The 22,003-nt window shown below is 40.7% G+C and overlaps 1 protein-coding gene across 1 annotated transcript in view; it reads right to left on the reverse strand.

The window, feature by feature from the left end:
* AKT1 (AKT serine/threonine kinase 1) overlaps positions 1 to 21,596 on the reverse strand; it is a 72,370-nt gene extending 50,774 nt beyond the window's left edge. The window contains exon 1 of the mRNA XM_005417921.2: positions 21,421 to 21,596. Coding sequence (XP_005417978.1) covers positions 21,421 to 21,466 — 46 coding nt within the window. The 5' untranslated portion in view covers positions 21,467 to 21,596. The remainder of the gene's footprint in view (positions 1 to 21,420) is intronic.
* Positions 21,597 to 22,003: the final 407 nt, after the last annotated feature.

Genomic DNA, 22,003 nt, shown 5'->3' on the forward strand with positions numbered 1-22,003 from the left:
GATGGATGGATGGATGGATGATGGATAGATGATGGATGGATGGATGGATGGATGGATGGATGGATGGATGGATGGTGGGGAGGGGGGGGGGGGGGGGGGTGGGGGGGATAGAGGCACCTTTTGGAGGCAGAGAACTGTGCTAGAGATGAGTTAAGATGTGGTTACAATTCTGGCTGAAACAGTTGCACGGGAGCTGACAAAGGGACAAGCTGGGTCTCTGATGGGCAGAAGGGAAGGCACTGACTGGGCTGAGAGCACAGGCAGGGCAGGGCGAGGCTGCAGCCTAACCCCCATCCCAGGCCATGACAGTCGTGCTTGTGGCCATCACCAGTCCTCTCCTGCTCCTGTCCCAGCACCAACACAGGCAGCTGAAGCACAGGTTGTGCCCAGCCTGTGGGGAGAGTATGCTCCCCACTCAGCACCTCCTTGCTGACATGCAGCCAAAGCCAGCAAGTTGGAATCTCAAAGCTGTATCCTTCAGATACACACAGACACGTAGGGATGCTCCACAGAGCTAACTGGGAACACAGGGCCCCTGCACTGACCCTGCTCCCTCACAGGCACAGCCAACACACAGGACAATCTTCCTGTGTCACACTGGCCACAAAGACTGTACCACCCTCTGGGTCTGAGGAAGATGTAGGGCTTAGATTATTCTCCTATTTACTGCTGTTGCTCATTTATTTCCCCTCCTCTGTGAGGAAACTTTTTTAACTTCAGGATTACAGCCTGAGTATCAAATTAAGAGACAAAAATGTTTCCAAAAAGCAGTCACGGAACACTTAAAATTTTCACTTATCCACAGCATACTAAACGAACCTTGGTTGTGGGCAGACTTATTGCAAATTACAGTTTTCTAAATGAAGACACATTTGGCTATAGAAATTGGACAATACAGGTAACACCCTCTTCTTTAAAAAAGAGAAAAAAAGGAAAAAAGAGAGAACAAAGGACCCAAATGAAAATTACTGTACTGGTATTTTATTTGGTGGTAAAATTGCAGCTCAACTACAAGACGAACTAAGCACAAGTCCACTACTGGGTCACTATCACTGGTTTGAGAAAATGTTTTTCTATACACTTTTCTTCCCCTCATCAGAGAATCCAGATTTCCTAGTGTAATCATATTCCCAATTTCAAAAGAAATGGAAGCCTTTCCAAGCAATCTAGTTATTTAATCACAGATGCAATACAAGATTTAAATGGTTTTGAAAAATTAGTCCTTTATGATAAAGTTTCTCAATGAACATTAAATCAACAGGTTCCAAACTTCAGGTGTAGAATCTGATTGAAGCTGCTGATCTGCAAAACTACCACCTACATGCTCCTGCCTGTCCTCACTGAAAATGCAGCCTAAATTGCTACTTCCATAAAGAAATACATCCAATACTAACAGGAGTTCTATGAAAAATTCTTGATGGCCTGCAAGGATTGTTGTACTTAGCCCAAAGATAAAATTTACAGTAATTTATATTACAGAAATCAAGTGCTCTGCAGACATGCATACAAGCAGGTTCTCATTTCATGCTGCAGTTGGAACTTCTACCAAAGTTTGGATGGTGGCAATTAAACAGCTTCATTTGCAGTCCTCTATTCTTTGCACCTAATTCATGACAGCACACAGGATGGAGAAAAAGGTGGTTATGGCACTTCATTAGGTATGCTTCCATGTCTTAATCCTTAAAAAGGAAACTGTAAACAGTAAGCTGGGAAAAGGATGATGATGATGAAAAAGAAAAGACGACAGGGGTAAGGGAAATAAAAGGATTTTTTTTTTAAATGGAATTTAGGATTATAAAAATCAATGACTTTTTTAGAAAGAGATCCATCCATATTCCCCCTTTCTTTGTACTGAAGTTTAATAACATTCTCTCCAAGTTACCAATTTTGAGAAAATCACTGGATAAACACTTGTGTTAACCCAGCTACATGGCTCAGTGCCAAATGTAATGCCAAACTTCCCAGTTGCAAAACGAGCTGTTTTTACACACCAAAGTAACCACGCAGCAGGCCTGCCGAGCCTGAAGACAGCTGACAGAGATGACTGTTGCTGTCCCCCCATTGCACCGACATCCATCCAAATACCAACATCTGCTGTGCTACAATTTACTTTTTACACAACATTTAGCAAAACAGTGCCTCTGACTGCAACATCATTAAGGAAGTAACAACAAATAAATCGCAAAGTCCCATCAGACAATTGTAAAATTAAGGCATAGTTTGCCTTGCATACACGGAGCTTTAGTTCAGACGTGTTGGACTTCAGAAATAATAAGCATTAGAAAGCGTTTTCTTTTATTAAACACACAACACGAAATTCTGTAAACCATGACAAGTGTAATCCATCATTACAGTGTAAATTACAGTTTTGAGGATATTGACTTGACTCAGTCAGGAGAGAAGCAGATGCCTGCGAGGCAGCACAGCCTGCCCGGGACCATCGCAGCAGCCCAGACTCCTAACAGGATTACCCCGTGCCTGGGAGTGTAAGCTCTAAATTCAGGGCCTGCTCCTTTCCAAACACTCTGAGCATGTATTTGTCCTTGCAAAGTAAGGAATTAACATTCCTAGAAACTCAAGTGCCCTTTGCTTCAAAAGCAGGGCTGAGCAAGGGGGCCAAGGCAATCGGACACCAGGGCACAAAAGTGAGGTGGGCACTGGTAGTGAGCCCTGTTAGAAACTCACGGCGTGGAGGTTCAAACCAGGATCCTGGCTCCTGAGTGCAAGCCAGGTCTGGTGAGGGGTTCCACTGCACTGCCCAACACAGCTCACACCAAAGAAGACCCTACATGATCAGTGTCCTTCCAATCAGTTGTCCTTCACACCCGCATCACTCAGGGTGCAACTCAAAATGGGGCTGCACTGCCACTCTGACACTGCCACATGGCTCAGGCTTTTATTGACACACAGGCAAAAGAGGAGGAAGAACAAAGAATTTGAATCTTTAAAATTGTGACCAATTTCCAAAACCAACTCTTTCTTCCTTCTGACCTGCAGCAATTCTATGAATGCAAAAATAAGCAAAAAAAAAAAAGAGGAAAATTTCTCACTTTCTTTTGAAAATCTGATACTGAAATGAAAAATTTAATGAAAAACAACTTGAATTTTATTAGGCATCAATTAAAGGGTTTTCCCTCAATCTTTCTGCTCCATATCACCCTCTTTTAACACCTTTAACAAAAAAATGCTTGAGTTACAAAAAGCAACATTTTTTGTTGGAACAATCAGTCCCCCTGCATCTCCAGACAACGTGTCTGTCAGGAACAACAACAAACCCAACACTCAGCTCGAGATACAAGAACTTGGCAGGCTGTATTTCAAAGCAGTTTCACCAAAACAATACCCTTTCCCTTAAATCCCTATCAGCTTAATAGTGGAAGACCACAATATTTCAGATAACATAGACAGCAAGCATTTTAGTAAATTCAGTGGACATTCTTTACCCAATCCAAAAATAGCCAATGTTCACAGACAGATTAACAGAAATGCTACTTCACCTCAATTCATGCTAAAGGCAAGGGGTTAAAGCTTAAATACTTCTGGGGATTTTGGCCAGTGTTGATCAGTGTTAGGCTATGTATATATGCACACACACACACAAATATATACATATTTTCATATATATATATATATGCCCATTGCAGAGCACAGGAGAAGCCATGCAAAGCACGCCTGTGCCCAGATCCTCTCCCAGGCAGGGTTTTAGAGGACAGACTCCTCTGTGCTAGCTACTATGTGCTTGCACAACACAAGTCAAGGTCCAATTGGAAATTTATCTGAAGAGTTGCTCCTGTGCAAACTTTAAGTTCTGAACCTCTGAGTTTAGCACTGAAACACTATTTGTTTGTCCATTTATCCCCTGGCACGGTTGGCTTTTTGTCAGACAGATGTATGCCACATGCAAGTCATTTCCCAACCTCTCTGCTCCACCTCCCTCCACACACTCTGCACACACTCTGACCCCTCAGCAAATGTTGTAAGAGAGGAGGAAGTGTTTCTGACAGTTTGCATACTCTTCACAACAACTTTATGCCAGAGTATAAATGTTTTCTCCTGCCCTCCAACCCTACTTGTAAGGAAACAAAGCAAAACAAACACCACTTCCCAAACAACTGAATGCCCTAAACCTAGCAGCAGGAAAGGGGAGGGAAGGGGTGGAGAGGAAAGGAGAGGATGGATTACACTGAAGTTATTTTTGTCCTGTTCAAGTGGATGGGCAGAGATGACTAAATATAGAATTTATCAAGGCAGGTGAAGAAGAAAGATGACATGAGCACCATGTTCTAAGGAGTAAGCAATAAATGAAATATACTTCTACTTCATGGCCCAAAAAGCTTCCAAAATAGAACTTATTTTCGTGAGCAAGATTCTATTGAACAAATACTCAACTCACTGCCTCCTTCCCTTCTGACATGTCACAACGTACATATTTAAGGAGATAGGTTTCCTGTCTCTTACCTGGTTGTACTATATATAAACAAGACTAAAAGTCCACATTAAAATGGAAAGTTTCACTCTGTGGTGACTCCGGACAGAAATTCTTTAGAAGAAAGTATGCTTGCATGTACAGCTGGGTAATAAAGCTTTGCTTGAAATCAAACATTAAGGAATGTTATGTTGTCAGTGGCAACACAAAGGATGTGGTTTCTATGAAATTTAACCAGTTGTGTCAGGGACAATTGCTTTCTTCTGGTCACATTGCAGTCCAGGGCTTGCTCAGAGTAACTGCTACAGCAGTCTGGATTTCACAACTGAAAATCCATTCATACATATTTTTAACTCCTTCCAGGGTGTGAGTTAGTCTGTGAAATGCCCTGGGTGACTGGTGCCAGAAGCACACACTCCATTCAGTAACTGTGAACAGGCCAGGCTGGAAAACAGACAGCAAGAGTCACCCAGGCTCTTGGGCTCACAGAGCCTGCAGCCAAGGACCCAAACAGTCACATCCAGGAGGACGTCAAGGGCTTTCCCTGTTGGCACACAGAAGGAAGGAAACCTTTGAAGGGAAGACATGGCACCAGTCAAGCCATGACTTCAGTAGGAGCCACACTCACATCAGTGCCATAATCTACCACTGGGCTCAAAGAACAGAAAGCTTTCATGTGGAACATTTCCTTTCTTCCATCTGTGCTCCCAGTTACCACAGTATCCAAGAGCCCCACAGCTTGAGCTGCATTTGTCCTCACAACATCCCCGTGAAGCAAGGAAGTGCTGTTATCACCACTTTACAGATAGGGAACTGGGGCACACAGAGAGAAAAATAACCCTGTCCGAGGTGATTGTATAAGGAGGAAGTTTGTGGCAGAGCAGGGGAAGACTGGGTTCAATTCTCAGTTCCTTGATGGTACCCTCCTGCTCCAGACACCTCTTCAGCTCCTGGATGCTCTGCCTTCAATTTGAGTGATCCACCAAGCTCCTCTGGGCCACAAGGAATGGGTAAGGGATATGCCTTTTAGCAACAGCATTTCCAGCCCAAGAAAAATGGAAGAGGGCATGGGACATAAGGGCTGTTTGCATGCAAAAATCCAAACCTGAACAAGGAAAACAATTTCCAAAATAACCACCACTATCCTGGTATTGTGGGAAAAGGAAGGAAGACGTATCAAGTTTTCAAAGCAGAAAATTAAAAACATCCACCGCAGATTCTAAGTATAATTTTAAAATAATTAGTGAAAGTTTAACAGGAAGCTGGTATTAGACATGCATCCTTCAAGAATCTCCCTGCTCTAGATAGTTTAGGTTATACAAGAATAAGAAATAAAAAAAAGTCCCTTTGGTACTACAGTTATCTCATTTCATACACAGATCCAAACACAGGCCTAACGTAGTTTCATATGGAGACCTTGGCTCCAGACTTCACACAATACTGTCTCAGATAAAACAAATTCCAGAGGCCGCACACTACTCAAGGTTTCCCATTCCTGGCTGAGCCAGGCTTCAACCCTGCCCTCAAAGGCTCTCTTTTCTAAGTGAAACAGCACATCAGGTCCAAAATTTACTCTGTCCTCTGGGACTCTAGTTGCAACCATCCAGGGAACCTGTTATGAGATAACCTACAACTTAAGGGCATTCATAAAGCAGCACTTAATGTCAACTGTTTGAGGTGACTATTATCCTGGAACAAACAGCAGAGATCCATCACACTATGGATCACAGGGTTTATTGAATATGACTCCAAAAGGTGACTGCTCAGCTCAATGGCCAAAAAATGACAGGACTGCTACTGAACCATCAGGAACAGGCCTTGAAGAATGACACAGTCACTACACTGATTTGGTCAAAGGAAGAAATTTGTGAGTTGCTGGTAGCTGAGGACACCGGATCAGCCATGATGAACTCCCAGGTCACCTCTGGTATCCATGGACTATTCTATCAATTGCTGCTGATAAGCTGGACCTCGTGGCCCAGGCCTCAACTTTCACAACAAGCTGTAGTTGTAAACTCCAGCCACCAGCAACACAACATGCATCTAAAGCACACCTCCTCTGCCACAGAGTCTGAAGGAGCTGAAGCCAACCAGTTTCTTCTGAAGGCAGCACCACCAGGCACCTAATTTAACTCCTGTCAGCGACAAAATAGAAGCCCTGCTTGAAGGTGCTCAGAAAGAACAGAGTTAGTTCTACCACACATCCTGCTACACCCAAATTTCTTCCCTTTCTTTTACACCAGAACTATAAAAAAGTGAAGGAGAAAGGCTGGCATGAGGTTAGAAACATTTCTACTTTCTGACAGCAAGCCTCACAGCAACAAGAGCCAAATAAACAAATGAAAGCAAAACTTCCAGCAGTTTCACAGCTACATAGCAATCTTAGTAAACTAGACATTCTAGCAACTAAAGCAAAAAGTAACTTTTGAATTCAGACCCAGAGCACTTACAAAAAGTAGTAAATAAGCACAGTTGGTTTATTATTCCAGGTTTTGAACCTTTCTCTTGAAAAATCCCAACTTCTGTATATGAACAGACCAGCCAACAATGAAAAATTAAAAGGCCTGTTGACAACTGAGAAGCTGCTATTTATTTTCTCTTTGATGGCCATCACAAGGAATATGAAAAATAAAGCCAAACACCTCTATATATGAGGTTGTTATTCTCTTTCAAAATCAAGGTGGGCTTTTCATGAGATCCCCAGTATCCCAGTATTAAACCAGTCAAGAATCACAGAATACTTTATATTAAAAAGAGCCATTTGAGGTGATCTGGTCTGATGACCCTTCCCAAAGTGGGGCCACTCAGAATGCCCCAAGAGAATTCTTAACACTAATAGTGCATGTAGGTAATTCAGAACTAAAAACCATACAAACAAAAGAAATAGAACAAACGCAATTTTATCAAATGGCAATTTTCAAATCAAACTTGAGGAATAAAATCTCAAGCCTGCATGGGCATGTGCCCTCATTTTTACCTCCTTACCTCCAGTAACTGGTCTGAGCGTTTTAAGAGTCAACAGAAAGACGAGCATCGATACATTCTCTGTGTGTTCTGGGCATAAAAAGGAGAAATGAATCCACTGTTCCTCCATGGTTTATTTCACCACATGAATGATGAGAGAAAAAGCACATGTATTGTACATGGTCACAAAGGTATGCATGGGCCCTGAAGCGTGAACATGCATCTACAACCACATATCCTGTTGTGTATCATTCCATTTCTAAAATAATGCCTGAAAAGACGAAAGTCTCCGGAAACATGAGGTTTTGCCATAAGCACACCCACTCTATTCACAGGAATAAACAAACCACTCCAAGAAACCAACAAGAGCTGTTATGAAGTAGCCCATTCCTAGCAGCCTGGAGCAGCTCCCAAGAAGAAAGCTTTCCTCTAGCCATAGGAAAGGTTTCTTAAAATGTGAAGAGAACTTCATATATACCCATTTTTAGCATAATCCTACCAGTAACATGTCAGAGGATTAATTAAAAAAAACAAACCCAAACCCCAACCCTTAGAAGTACATAAAACTTATTACAGTGTACCTGAATTTTTCCCCCTATTTTAGATGCAGCTTTTCTGTAATATAATGATTTGTGTTACTGCAGTACACACCAACTTCAGACACACATCTGGATCTGAGCCACCTGCTGTACACATGGAACAATGAGACAGTCCCTGTTCTGGGAGCTGACTGTCACAGGACAGGGACAATGGAAAGCCAGACACAGACACACACAAAAAGGGAGACCGATACTGGGCATTGCTGGGAACAGCAGTCTCAGTACGCACACATTACAAGTTCATTGGGCCTTTTATAAGCAACACAAGGAGCCAGAGCTTTTGAAGAGGATAATAAAGCAGCACTGCAGCTGTTTACAGGGACCATTTCCCAAGTGTGAAAGGCTAGCACAAGAGAAAGCACGAAAACTGCTTGCTTGCCTCTACGTTGTAGTCACAGTATAGACACATGCTAGGCTAAGGGGAGGCAGAAGTTAACATCTTAATAGGAAATTAGGGATGGTACAAATAGGTATGAAAAGCAAAAGCAGCTGGTTTTGTAGCTCAATGCAACAGAGGAACTAGTGGTAGGGACAAAGCAGCAGCCTAAAGAACGAGCTCTGCTCTGTTCAGAGCAGCACTCTGAATGGGACACGGTTACATGCCAAGCATACAAAGATGCAAGATGATGCAAACCTTAGAAAAGTATATTCCCCCCCCTCCATGTTTTGCTTCCATTTTCCACTTTCAAGAATAACAGTACAGTCCAACAACTATAGGAACTTAGAAGATTAAAAAAGTCTCTGCAGCTGATCTGCTTAGAGCTGAGACAACTCACTGTTTTTCAGAAAGAAATCTGGCCACCTGCTGCTCTAGGCAGAGAAGGCGGGATACATGTAAAATCATGCTCACTCTGAAATTACAACTGATATTACCCAGGAAACACAGACTAGACTGGGAAAAATATGCAAATGGTGCACTGTGCTGAACTGAACTGTACATGGCTGGCTAGCAGTCTTCATTCTGTTCTCATAGGTTTACTCATCTTAAAATCATTTTATATTATTCCCAATGAAGAATCTTCTACAAAAACTTTAGACCTGTGGCTTCTATTCAAGTCAAGAGTGTAGATATTGGTAAGACTGGGGCATCACAAAACCTCAGGCATTAACGAAAAGAAAGTTACCTGAGTTATTATGGAAGGATGAAACACCTATAGAACAGAAAGTTCCTACTGCAGCAAGAACAGCACATTCTAACCCAATAAAAGCAATCACCAAGTCTAGTCACAGAGCAGGCAAGAAATCAGATCAGTCTAGGCCAATTAAAAGGTGTAAGTTTTAAGCAACGGGTCTTAATGCAGCTGTGCCACCATGGCTGAAGGGAAGACACTGCTCCATTGCATCTGTCTTTAACAGAGATGTCCCACTGTGTTCAAAATGTGAGGTCACATTTGGCTGCCACAGCTTTGCAACCCCAGTGAATAAAGGGTGACAATTAACCCAGCTTGTAAAAGCAACAGTCTGGAGAAAAAAATGCCTCATTTTACCTGAACATGCTGAATCTGGCAAGAGCTGACAGTCAGGGAACACACAGAACCCTTTAAAAATACACAGCATCATTTATTACACTGGGACAGTACTTTGTGTTGCACAATCCAAGCTTTTGTTTCAAGCAAGAAAATGTTTTCTAAATATTTTGTCACCATGACAGTCTAGCCCTGGACTCTAATTCTGCCCTTGGTTGCTCCAGAGAACCCCTGTGAAGTCAACCGTGTTGCACACTGGATCCCAGGCTGCCAGGAAGGCTCACCTGGCAGTGCAGCCAGCAGCATCCTCTTGGGCCTCTGTGCTCTGCATAGCTCTTACAGCCTGAGTTATTATTGCCTGCCACAAACTAAGATCTGTGTGAAGAAACAATATCACATATAAGAGGAAGAGAGGTTTGCAACTATGAAGCACCCAACATCTTCTAAATATAACTAAGTCAAAACCTGTTCCTGAGATAGCAGAATGAAAAATTTTAAAGACACAGAAAAAAATGGGGCACAGGAAAACATTCCAACTTTGAAGGCCCTGTTCCAGGTAACAACATGCCTTTCAGGGACATTAATTTGGAAACTAAATCTGAGCAGATACAGCCCAAGTGCACAGCACAGCACCAAGAGGAGCAGTGGAGCATTTCCGTATGACTCAGGAAGCCCAACAAACACTTCTGCAGAACAAGATCAACAGGGTGTTTATATACAGCAGCAGTGTCATGTGAACGGGCGGTTTAGTTTGTGAAATGAATGTTTGCATTGTCATTAAAAAAAAAACCTAACCCAAACCAAAAAACACCCTCTATTCCACACTTACAAGTTTCCAACATAAAAACATAGCAGGGGAAGGAAGTACTTCAGCAGCCAAAATTTACAAATTCTTACCATAACTTTGGCACAGTAAACTTCTCCAGTGTCACAAAGGCCTATTCTTCAGGGGGCTTGGTTGCCTTTTTTTTCAGAAGGACTAATCCACATGTGAAGGCTATTAAAGAACACACAAAATGCCAACAGAAGCATAAACAGGCACATTTTGTGCGTCTGTTTTCCAAGTTATATCTGTTTTTCCTTACACAGATACCTAAGAACAGCCTGGAGGCAGGTATTCCTGCTTTCTTGCTTTTTTGATGAAGCTCGGTAAGCTTTTTCCTTTCCCAAAATGACAATGCTGCTTTTATTTTAATTCATTCAAATCAGTGAGAGAGATTCACCCTCTTGAGCTGCACTCAAGCGGTCAGGCTTCAGGAATTTAACAAAGAATGAAGATTTTAATACAGAGGGGTTTTGCTTGTTAGTTGGACTACAAAAGAAATTCCTCACAGTAACCTTTTAATTGTTTGAGAGGCACCTTACTGGAATCTCAAAGAAAATGTTCAATACTCTAAGTTACACTTGGCATTTCTGCACAGCAAAACAAATTCAAGCTCTGAAAGTCAGCATTTTTCCCTCTTATTATCTGAAGCTACATAAAAGCTCTAACATAGATTTGAAAGAAATATAACAGAAAATTCTGCCTGATCAAAGTACATAGAGCTAAATTTATCCTTCAGTTTCCAAAACACCACTTGGAGATTGGGCATTTAGAGTTCTATTCACTGGCTAGAAAAAAGCCAAATGGTACATTTTAAAAAGTGACTTTGAAATATTGTTATGAGAACAGGGACAAGCTATGTAAACCCTAAAATTCTGTGGGTCTTTGTATTCACAATTATTGTCACAAACTAAAAGGCTCATATTCCCTACTAAGCAAACATTTACAATTAAATCCATTCTGCACAAAGCATTTGCATTTTGAGATAGAACAGTCAGTTGTTCAGCTGCTGTGATTTAGATGGATTGGTTCATTATTGCTGCAGTTCGTTTTCAGCTACACTGTATAACAAAGGGGTGCCAATGTAGTCGTGAATGGCTTTAAAGCTAAGTATGCTGCTATTCTTCCATGATGATGTAATTTAACCATCTTCCCATCTCTCAGATCAAGATATCTTGACTTTACAGGCTAAACTTTCACAGAAACAACAGAAACAAGCTGTCACAAGTGTTCAAGAGGCATTATAGAGATACTGCAAGTCAGCTGGAGGTTGTTGCCAGCAAGTTTGCAATGGTTTTCCACAAATGAAAATGCAATTTTCACCTAATTCTTATTTAGAATAAATGCTTCTCTTATCATGCAAGTGATAAGGCAACTTTGACTTCCACATCAGGAGATACATCAGTTATATACCTTTCAAATGTTCCTGCTAGGGTAAAAATATACCTACATCAGAAAAGAAGACCAGATTTACAGCTATCTCTGATGCAAAGAAAACTTCAAATTGAAAAGGTCAAATAGTATACTGCTCTTTCACTGTCTGAAAAATAACATCAAAGACAGTATTAAAGTCATCAATTTCAGTCTTTAAGAGAGATTAAAGAGAGTTGCCCGGAGAAGCTGTGAATATCCCATCCCTAGAAGTGTTCCAGACCAGTCTGGATGAGGCTTTGAGCAACCTGATCCAGTGAAGATGTCCCTGTCCATGGCAGGGGGGTTGAATTATATGACCTCTAAGGTCCATTCCAATTCATCCTATGACTAAAGCAGATAAACCATTTTTTCAGTAACAACCACAAAAAGGCTGGATTTTTTTTTTAATTATAGAAAAAAACCCATGATGATTTGAAATGTGGTCTTCTTAATACATTGCCCCAGCAGCACAAAGACCACTTCCCATAAAATTACTTCATCAGTGAATTTATACTGGCATAGGACTCATATCCTCTGCCCTGAAACCAAAGTCCACCTAGAAAACAACTTCCAAATCCTACAACCAGCATTGCCACCACAGATAATCACAACTGGATTCCAGACTGCTCTATGCATAAATTTCCAGTAGAATAATAAACATTTAGGACAGCTAAATCTATGCAACTATACATTTGAGTCTTGAATTATTCCTTGATGTTCCCAAATGCAAGGAGACTGCATGATCAAAAGTTAAAAATAACAAAACATTACAAAGAAAACATTTTCAGTTAGTTAAATGATTGCTATTTATGGTTTATTGACCACAGACAGACTCAAGGATACATATGACATGTAAAAACACCAGTCCAGACAATTCATGCCTGGAAGCCCCTGAAAAGCAACCAGCAAATAAAAAAAGCTGTATTCCCACTCTGCAGAGGCCTGGCAATGGATTTTGAGCTGCTTAACAGGTTGTTCAAGGGTGTAACTATTTACTAATACTCCAACTGAGAAGCTCCAATGTAGGCATAAAACCAAAAATACACAGAATTGTGTGCAGTCTTGTAATTCTGGGCATAAACCCTACACAGTGCAAATATTTTCCACACCAGTTTAACTACATCACTCTGTACAAAACAGCAATATGTTGTCATTTGTAATATGGCACATACAAAGGCTTGTACAGGAAGATACAGCAAAATTTTAACTAAGTATTTTTTCTCTTGAATCTTAAGATTTTAGGAATTTGATACATAAAAAAGCAGTTCAAATACAATTTTACTTCTATGCTTCTATTAACAATTAGACCTGTCAAGCATCTTTCAGGTAATCAGAAATTTATTTTTTCATATTGCCTGCTTTCTGAAGCGTAATCAGGATGTGCTCTGTGATCCCCAGACCCTCTGACACAATTGCAGAAATAGCAGGGTAAGGCTAGGAGGCCAGAAAAACAAAAACACACACTACAAATTACTTCAAATCCTCTATTTTTTGGAGCTTTTTTCTGACAAGTAATTAAACAACCCTTTTTGTTCTACTTAGTCTAAACCATGAAGCAGGCACTTCAGTTATCTTCTCCAATTTTTCTCAATGTCATGAGGACTAGCAAGCTTCTCTGCTTCAGGAAGAAAAACAGGCAAAACTTTCAAAATCTTGTGACTTCTACAGGTGGGAACTGATTTATAAAGCCAACATAAACATAAGGGCTGCACTTAAAATTTCAGAATTAGTAACAATTGCTGTAAGCAGCCTGACCTCCATCAGCACCTGAAGCTCACTTCAGGGCACACCAGTGTCAACCTCTTGAGTCTCCATTAGCAAATAATGTTTGTCTGGAGACCTCTCCTATGGACACAGGCTGAGAGAGTTTGGGGCTGTTCAGCCTGAAAAGAGGATGCTCTGGAGAGACCTTACTGCTCACTTTTTATAAATACTGAGGACTTTTAAGAAAAAATGAGAGGTTTTTTATTGTGACAGGTCATGGTTCTAAAATATAGGAGAGTAGATTTAGACTACATAATATTTAATAAAGAAATTCTTCACTCTGAAGGTGGTGAGGCACTGCCACAGGCAGCCCACTGAAGCTGTGAATGTCACTCCCCTAGAACTGTCCAAGGCCAGCCTGGATAGGGTTTTAAACAACATGGTCTAGTTAGTGCAAGGTGTGCCTGCCTATGACACAGGGGCTAGACTAGATCATCTTCAAAGGTCTCTTCCAACCCCAACCATTCCAAGGCTGGAGCTCCCTCCCAAAACAGGTATCTCCTGTGAAGGCTGTGGTTCACCACCAACACAAAGCCCACTTTTCTGGCATGCTTATCCTGTGGTTCTCATTAGGAGACTATTAGTAAAGCCCAGGCAGAGGAGACTGATTTGACAGCCCCATAAATTACTCAGATGCTGCACTCAGTCTCATTAAGAGCATGAAATACCACTGCACCATGCACAGAACCACTGACTCCAAAGTGTATTTCTGCATGCAGTTCACCAAAGGCCTGGGTTTTGGACAGCACTTCAAAACACGCTCTCCCAGCTTACCCAAGAGGCTCAGGGGAAACAGTAACTGACTTGCCCACAGTCTGCGATGATTGTTTACCTCAGCTGTCCTCAAATATGACCATGCACTTTTGAATAAACTGACAAATTTCACAATGTTATTTGACCAGCTATCTTTTTCACATTTTTGGCTCAACTTGAAGAGGTGGAAGAATAACCCCAGAGGTCTGTAGCATGCTTACCAACTGCACTCAGTCTTCATTATTTCCCCCTTTCAGCTGCAGTAAATATTTCTCACAAAAACACACTACTTCACACCTAATATGGTGCTTTTCTTTCTCCATTCTTTTTCTTCCTCTTTCCTCACATAGTTTCCTGGTTTTTGTTCCCCCTTTAAGAGGCACATTGTACCTACAACATAATGCATCTGAAAATAATAATCCCTCCTCTGTCTTCCCCCATGAGAGATGACTTTTAAATAAGGCTTAACTAATTTTTTTCTTTGTAAATCAGCCACTCCAATATGTAAAATGGGGAAAACCCCAAACAACTGACAAGTATTTGGTTTTCACAATGCTCTCTCTTTTGAAATACATTAAAATTAAACGTTGAGCTATTAAGCAAATCCTTTTTTTTTTCCCCAACAGATATCAAGGTTTGTTTCCCAAATGAATCTGACACCAACCACCACTCCAATTTTTAAGAGAATTATCAGTGACACAGAAAGTGTATGAAAGGAGAGACACCACATGTCACCATGTACTGCTGTAAGAGCATCAAAGTCCTCGCCAGCTTTTTCAGATGGCAGAATCTCAGGCTACAAGGGATAACCAGGAGCAAGTTTGGGCAGGGCAAGGCACAGGCAAAGACAAGGAGTGCAGCTGACAGCGCTTACACAGTGGCAGCAGCACCATTTGGAAGGGAAGGAACCTTCTGGCATCCACACAGGGGCTGCAGGGGAAGACATTTCCAAGTGAGGACAAGGCGCCAAATTTTAAATGCATGGCACAACACCTTGCCTAAAACCACCTCTGCAGGAATGAGCAAGCTTTATTCTCTTGCTCTCTCTTTACCTCAAAATAGCATACTCACTCAGAACTTCTTTCTTCCTACATCCAAACCTGATGACTTCCCAATATGCCTACTGAGAGAAAAAAAGAACAGAAAACATGGAGAGCTTTTTTTCTTTTTCAGAGGCCTACTTTTCCCTTTTTGAAAAGGAAGGAACCATGAAAAAGAAAATCAAAGCCAATACAGGCACTTTCTGCATGATCCACTGTATCAAGCATTCCCAGGCTTGCTTTTACAGGGCTTGTAATGTCCTAGATCCCTCATTCTCAAATCCCTTTTAATAACAAGTAACATTAATCTATGACGCTACCCCACTTTTGGAGATAAAATTGAGACCTAGTTTGTTTCGCTTCTGATGTGCAATAAAACAGAATATGAAAGTAAACTTCCAGGACTGACATAAATAACCTGGGCATCAACATCCCAGCTCTTCCTCTTTGCCATTCAAAGAGAGAGTGCTCAGTCTCACTTCCAAGTAAGCTCCAGTCAGTTTACAATCAATGAAAAACACATCTAACCCAGCATCACTTCCCTAAAGAACTGAAAGTGTTTTGTGAAAATGTTAGAATAAAGACTTTTTGGAAGTAATTTTTACTGAAGAAAGAAACATTTGGATGTCACCCTTCAAAAATGTGAAGCTGTAGAATAAAGAATGGGTTTCATGCAAAAATGTTCTGGAAGACAGTTTTCTGAAAGGTTGCTGTAAAGTAACAGAAACACTCCAAAACAAGTAGTCTGCTCTGTGAAAGGAAGATGAGCCATTTCTAGGCTACACCAGCTCTTTCAAAGATGAAGTGAAGTACAGTACAGTTACACTGCACCAGCTGATTCTCAGTTTCTGACTTCCCCTGTCATCCAGAGCAAACTTTTTACAGTACACTGGACCCAGCCTGTTTCCTATGATCTCTCCACAAATAATTCCATCAGATGAGATTACCCTCCAAAAGTCTAACTGACTAGCCATTATCAGCTCATATTTCTCCAGATGTTTTGTGATCTCATCCTTTCTTAATGTCTCTAGCATCTTGCCTACCACCAAGGTCAGATTTATTAGTTGACAATTTCCTGGTTCCTCCCCAGTCCCCTTTTCCCAGAACAGGACAAGCAAAATGAAAGCAACCAAGAGCTAGAATTGCAAAACTATTGCCCCTTGTGTTGAAAAAGAGACACACAAGGAAAACCACAAACTGACACAGCTTATCTTTTGTTTCCAACAAGAAGAGCAACAGATTTCCCTATAAACCCAACCCTTCAGTTCTAGAAACAGCATCAGCTTCTTTCCCTCTGTCACAACCTCCCCACTCCATTCTTCATTCAGCCCCACTCCGTTTTTTGTTCAGTCCCTATCTTGTTTCTTACCTTTCCATTCCCCCCAGCTTTTCCTCTGAAGCAGCTGTGCCCTCTATAGCTGGCATCTTCAGAGTTCAGATGGCTCTGAGGATCCTTTGCATCAAGTGCCACAGCCATTCTTTGAAATACCATGAAAAGCAGACGATCCTTGAACTAATCTGAACCTCAAAGGTTCTGACTACACAGGTCACCAAGACAGTGCATCACTACATCCCAGGGACAGACAGAAGCCAAGGTAAGGACAAAAAAACACCCCAAAATAAAACACACACACACACACAGAAAAAGAGGTAGGGAACATGGTGAGAACAGAAAAGAGAGAAGAAAGAAGAGTTGAAGAAAAACAGCAACACCAGAGACTCCCTGGCTTAAAAATATATCTGGTCATATCTTGTAAAATCCTCTTTTGATTCACACTAACAGAATACTGAAAGTATGAACCTGTGCTCCAAATAACAAAGGTAAAGTTCACCATCTGTGCTATTCTGCTAGGGAAAGTTAAAAGAGCAACAATCAGCATTTTAGTCCTGGTTTGTATTTTACATATGGATCTTGGATCCACTTTATGCAATGAAGCTATAGCAAGAAAAATCACAATGGGCCCCTTGTTATTTATTAGGGTGTCTGTATCACTTCATTCATTACAGAAAAATCTTTAACCAAAAGAAAAAAAGGTATTATATCCAGAAGTGGAGTAGGTATCTTATGTATTATTTCTCATTTTAAGGCCTCTATTAGATTTGATCACCTTGTAAGCTACAAACTCCATCAGTCAAATAGTTTTACCTGCCTGAAGTCCATAAAAAATGACATTTGGAGGACACATTATGGTTTTCATGGTTAAAATTACTATGTGGTGTTAATATGCTATTTAAAAACAAAACAGCTCTGCATTTCCTGCTAAATATTAATGGATGAATACACAGGTCTCTCCAGCTCCTTATAATTGCTTCTGATTTCTCAGACTGAGAAATTGAGATTTTTCAATTTCCTTTTTCAAATGTCAGCGTGTGTTTTTCCCTCCTCCTCCTTCCCTGCCTCCAAAAGACTCCTTTTTTTCATACAAGTTTATGCCCTAATAAGAAAACCGGACATACTAGGGAGGACAGAGATGACAGAGTATCAAAACACACAATCCCCTCTTTGTTAGCCATGCAGAAAGACTTAAAAAAAAAAAAAAAAACAGGATGAAGACTGAAAACAATAGAAGGACCTTTATAAACAGGGACCAGAGTAGAAAGATACAAGAAATTCAATGAGATCTTTAAAATGGATCAGTAAAGCAAGTAAAATACACTTGGGCACACCTCTGTTCTCCAAAAAGTTCCCCACACACAACCAAAATTAAGGATCCTCAAGACGTACATTCAGAAAACCTATAATCTCAGAGCTCAACAAGCAGCAATTTGGGCAGATAATTTTCTCCTCTCCTCATATTCAATCACAATTATAGCACCTCTGCACCGAACCATTTCCCCCATCCTCTCCCACTAAACAAAACCTTCAGCATCACACAAGCAGGGACTGCACACCCTGCATGTACACACACAGGCTGGATGCACAAACCCAAGCCTGAGCTCCTTCACACCTCCCACCTGTGTGCTGGAACAGTCCAGCCATGCAGGTATACAAAGAGTGGTCACAGGAGTCTGTCCTTGCTGGGATTTGAGTAACAGCACCAAGCCCTGCCAATGGGGAAAGGGATGGGGAGGGCAAAGTTCATTCATGAATTCTTTTATTTCTGCCTGGTTGAGGTTACACATGTCATGGACACAACTGGCCCCTGCTCAAGCAAACATCTGCACTACTGGAAGTGGAGCTTCCTTCAGAGACTGACTTAGAGAACTGCCAAGAGCTCTCGGTCAGGCAGCAATGTTTAATTTCATTTCTCCATTTGTATTTTTAATCTTGGAAACAAAAACATAAACGTAAAGCATGCTGACAGAAGAAAACAACTACACAGTTCTAGAAAGCCCTGTTAGTTCCCTGCCAGGCCGAAACACCTGCTCCTGCTAATGATGGCTTTATGCTTACTTACACCTGCCATCCAGAAGGGCTCCAGAGCACTTTGCAGCCTGATTTATACATACACAAATCATTAAAACCACCAAAATTAAGCCACTGCTGGGGTGAGACGTGGCAACTGTCTAACTGCACGCAGCCATGCTGTTCAACTGCTCAGGACAGGAACTGTAAGAGACACCAAATCCAACCAAAGCAATGGGGAACGTTAGGTTGAGAGAACATCATTGCCCAATCTGGATTTTAGCCAGTCACTACCTAATATATTTGCACGTGGAAAACCTTAGGATCTTTAAAGTGCACATGCAGTGCAACTTTTGATTTTATAAATGTTTTAAAATACTATATATCTATATACACACACGCACATAGATATATATATATATATACACACATTTATATATATATATATATATACACACATACACACATATATGTTTCTTGTATCTGAAATCCCCCCCTTTAGCAGTCCCTCCCTGCACTAATTATTGTTTATGCCTTGACTTCAGAAGCTCACCGTATCAGACATCAGTTTTGGAAACATCCTGTGGTTGAAGCACTTAATCTAGCAGAGCCAGCAAACTGATAGTGTCTGCTAATAAATGTAGATTATTTAAAAAAAAAAAGATGTTTAACAAAACACATGCATACACAGAGTGGATAAGTTACTCCCCAGCAAAGACAAAGCCAAATGAACTGAATTTGTCAACCTATCCCTGAACAGCTACAAAAACCAAGAGATTCCCAGGGCTGACACCAGCAGGCTGAAGAGAAAATAGAGCATTGCTTTCTAAAAACCTCCTCACAAGGACAACACCAAATTAACTGTTGCAAAGCCAATGGAGTGGAATGAAATAGGTTTGCTGCACATACCAAGAGGGCAAAAGGACATTGGGAAACAGGTTAAAAAGATTAGGAAACCTGGAATCCAAAAAATGCCAAGTTATGTTTAACAGTTTAGGAGTTTGGGCACAAATTTGCAGCATCAAATATGCGGAACATGCAGAGTAACATTTTGAAAATTGGAATGTGCTCAGCATGTAATCTCATCATAATATTATCAGCAATCCATCAGAGATAATAATCTGTTTCTCTAAGGCAATTTTAAAACAACAAAAAAAAAATCAGGAGATCTGGGCATCTTTTACCAAGACCTCCTCCAGAGGTCTCCTTACTCGAAAGTAGCTTTATTGTAATCCTAGAAACAACAAAAAATCAGTTCCCAAAACTAAACACATCCAAACCTGAAATACAACATGATTGTTTAAAAGTTTCAGACACATGTGCCTCTGAATAATCCTGACAATGCCTTTTCCATACTGTTTAAAATGAATGTTTCTTCCTCAGATTTTTGTGCAGTGCTCCTCAAAATAACAGATTTTTTTTAAATTACAGGTAAGTGTAGGAAGAATTGCAACAACAGATGATTAAAAACCCTCAGCCTGAAAACATTGTTTAAAACTAAAAAAAAATCTCTGACTTGAAGAGTTTCTAGATTCATAAATGGGAATGGGAAGTATAATTCTGTGTTTCTTTCTTCTATTTAATCCAAACACAGAACAGTTCTCAAATACTTTGTCAGGACAAAGCAGCCTGGGTACACCAGAATTACTGAATGAGCTACTTAAGCTAATGAGTGCAAAGGTGTTTCCAACTGAAATAAACCAGAAAAAAATCTCACACACCCCCCTGAAAAAACCGGAACAAAATGTTTGTACAACAAGCATCAACCTGCTAAACTACACTGCATATCCAATTGTTAGAAATATACACTTCCACCCTCTTAAATACACATCATCAACATATTTTCTAAACTCCTAGATATTTCTTATTGCTGCCAAAGAACCACCAGCCTTTAACAAGTTTATGATAATGCATTTCAAATTTCTTCTATAAATAATTATGTTATACCTTTGCACCTTCAGGCAAGTTGTTGCAAACCCTCTAGAAAAATCCTGAGTCTGCAGAACCATCTAAGTTTCCCTGCTGCTGGAGCACACAGATTCTGGTTTTGGTCCAAAAAAATTACACTATCATGGAAAGCACCTGACACTGTTCTCTCCAAGAAACAATAGTAGAGTACAAAGAAACAGGTAATACCCTGTAGGATCAATGCTGTGGTACTTGAAAATGAACACCTTCCCAAAAAAAACAAAACCACTGTTTCGGGAAGAAAAGAAGGCAAAAAGCCTAACCACACATGTGACTGTCTTTTCAGTTTTGCCACTCTGTCAAGAATAAAGACTTTTTATAAAAATCAAATGTCGTTCATGGTCCAACCAAAATGCACAGAGTGCAGAAACTCAAGGCTATTCTTCCTGTCCAGGACACTGGTACCACCCAGAGCAGTTCAGACACACACATAAGAGCACACTTTCTAGCAAGTCTCTGCAAGAGCACAGAATTGCTCACAAAATACAGGCATATTTTTCACTGATCAAAAATATTCATCTTAATTGTCCCTTCTAGCATAAAAAGGAAAGCTACAGACAAACCAAAATTTACTACAATTTAACCTCTAGCACTCTAAGTACTATCTCCTTCACTTGCTACCTTTATCATCATTTTCAAAGCAGTTGACACCAATTTTTGGTGAACACATGAACACACACACAAGAAAACCCCTTAAACGTGCATTTTCTAAAGCTTGAAAAAGTCAGGCACACTCCCTATGTGCTGTTTCCCACTAGGATGAACAGGAAAATAATGGATTATTTGAGGACATGCTGCTAAACCAGATTAGAGAGGGATTGGAGTCATTTCACTGTCCAGAAGGGAAGAGTCACTCACCTCGTTTGTGAAGCCAGCCTTCCTTCACTATCGCTACTTCATTCATAATGGCAGGAATGTCTCTTGAAAACCAGTTTATGGCAAAAGATCACTCAGCTGAAATTCTTGAACTCCAGCAGAAGGCTCCACAAGAGGGACGAGGGTTTCTCCACCGTTTTCCTCCTTTCCAGTTATTTCTAAGGATCAAAAGAAGAGTACACCATCATTTCAAAGCACGTCGCAGATTTACAACAATGTGTACAACAGGGAGTAGTTTTCATTGCTGCATTGCTGGTTTGGGATTTTTCTGTTCTATTATTATTACAAATCTTAAGCAAGGGCTTAGCTCTCCACAAGAATTTATCTTGGCGGGTAGAGGTGCCAAAATACAAGTTTGCTAAAGTCCTGCTTCTTCACTGAGTAGGCTGATCATGGGCAGACTCACAACACTACCAGGTGCTGTCTGAATTACAGGTGGATTCAAGACCTTACCTAGTAGACCTCCATCTCTGCAACACCACCTTGTTCTTTGCAAAAATAAAAATTCTGAAATATCACAAAAAACAGTTTTCAATGTTTTCTGGTAAGGAAGATTTCCAGAACA

Source organism: Geospiza fortis, unplaced genomic scaffold (genome assembly GCF_000277835.1).
Source record: "Geospiza fortis unplaced genomic scaffold, GeoFor_1.0 scaffold23, whole genome shotgun sequence".
NCBI lineage: Eukaryota > Metazoa > Chordata > Aves > Passeriformes > Thraupidae > Geospiza > Geospiza fortis.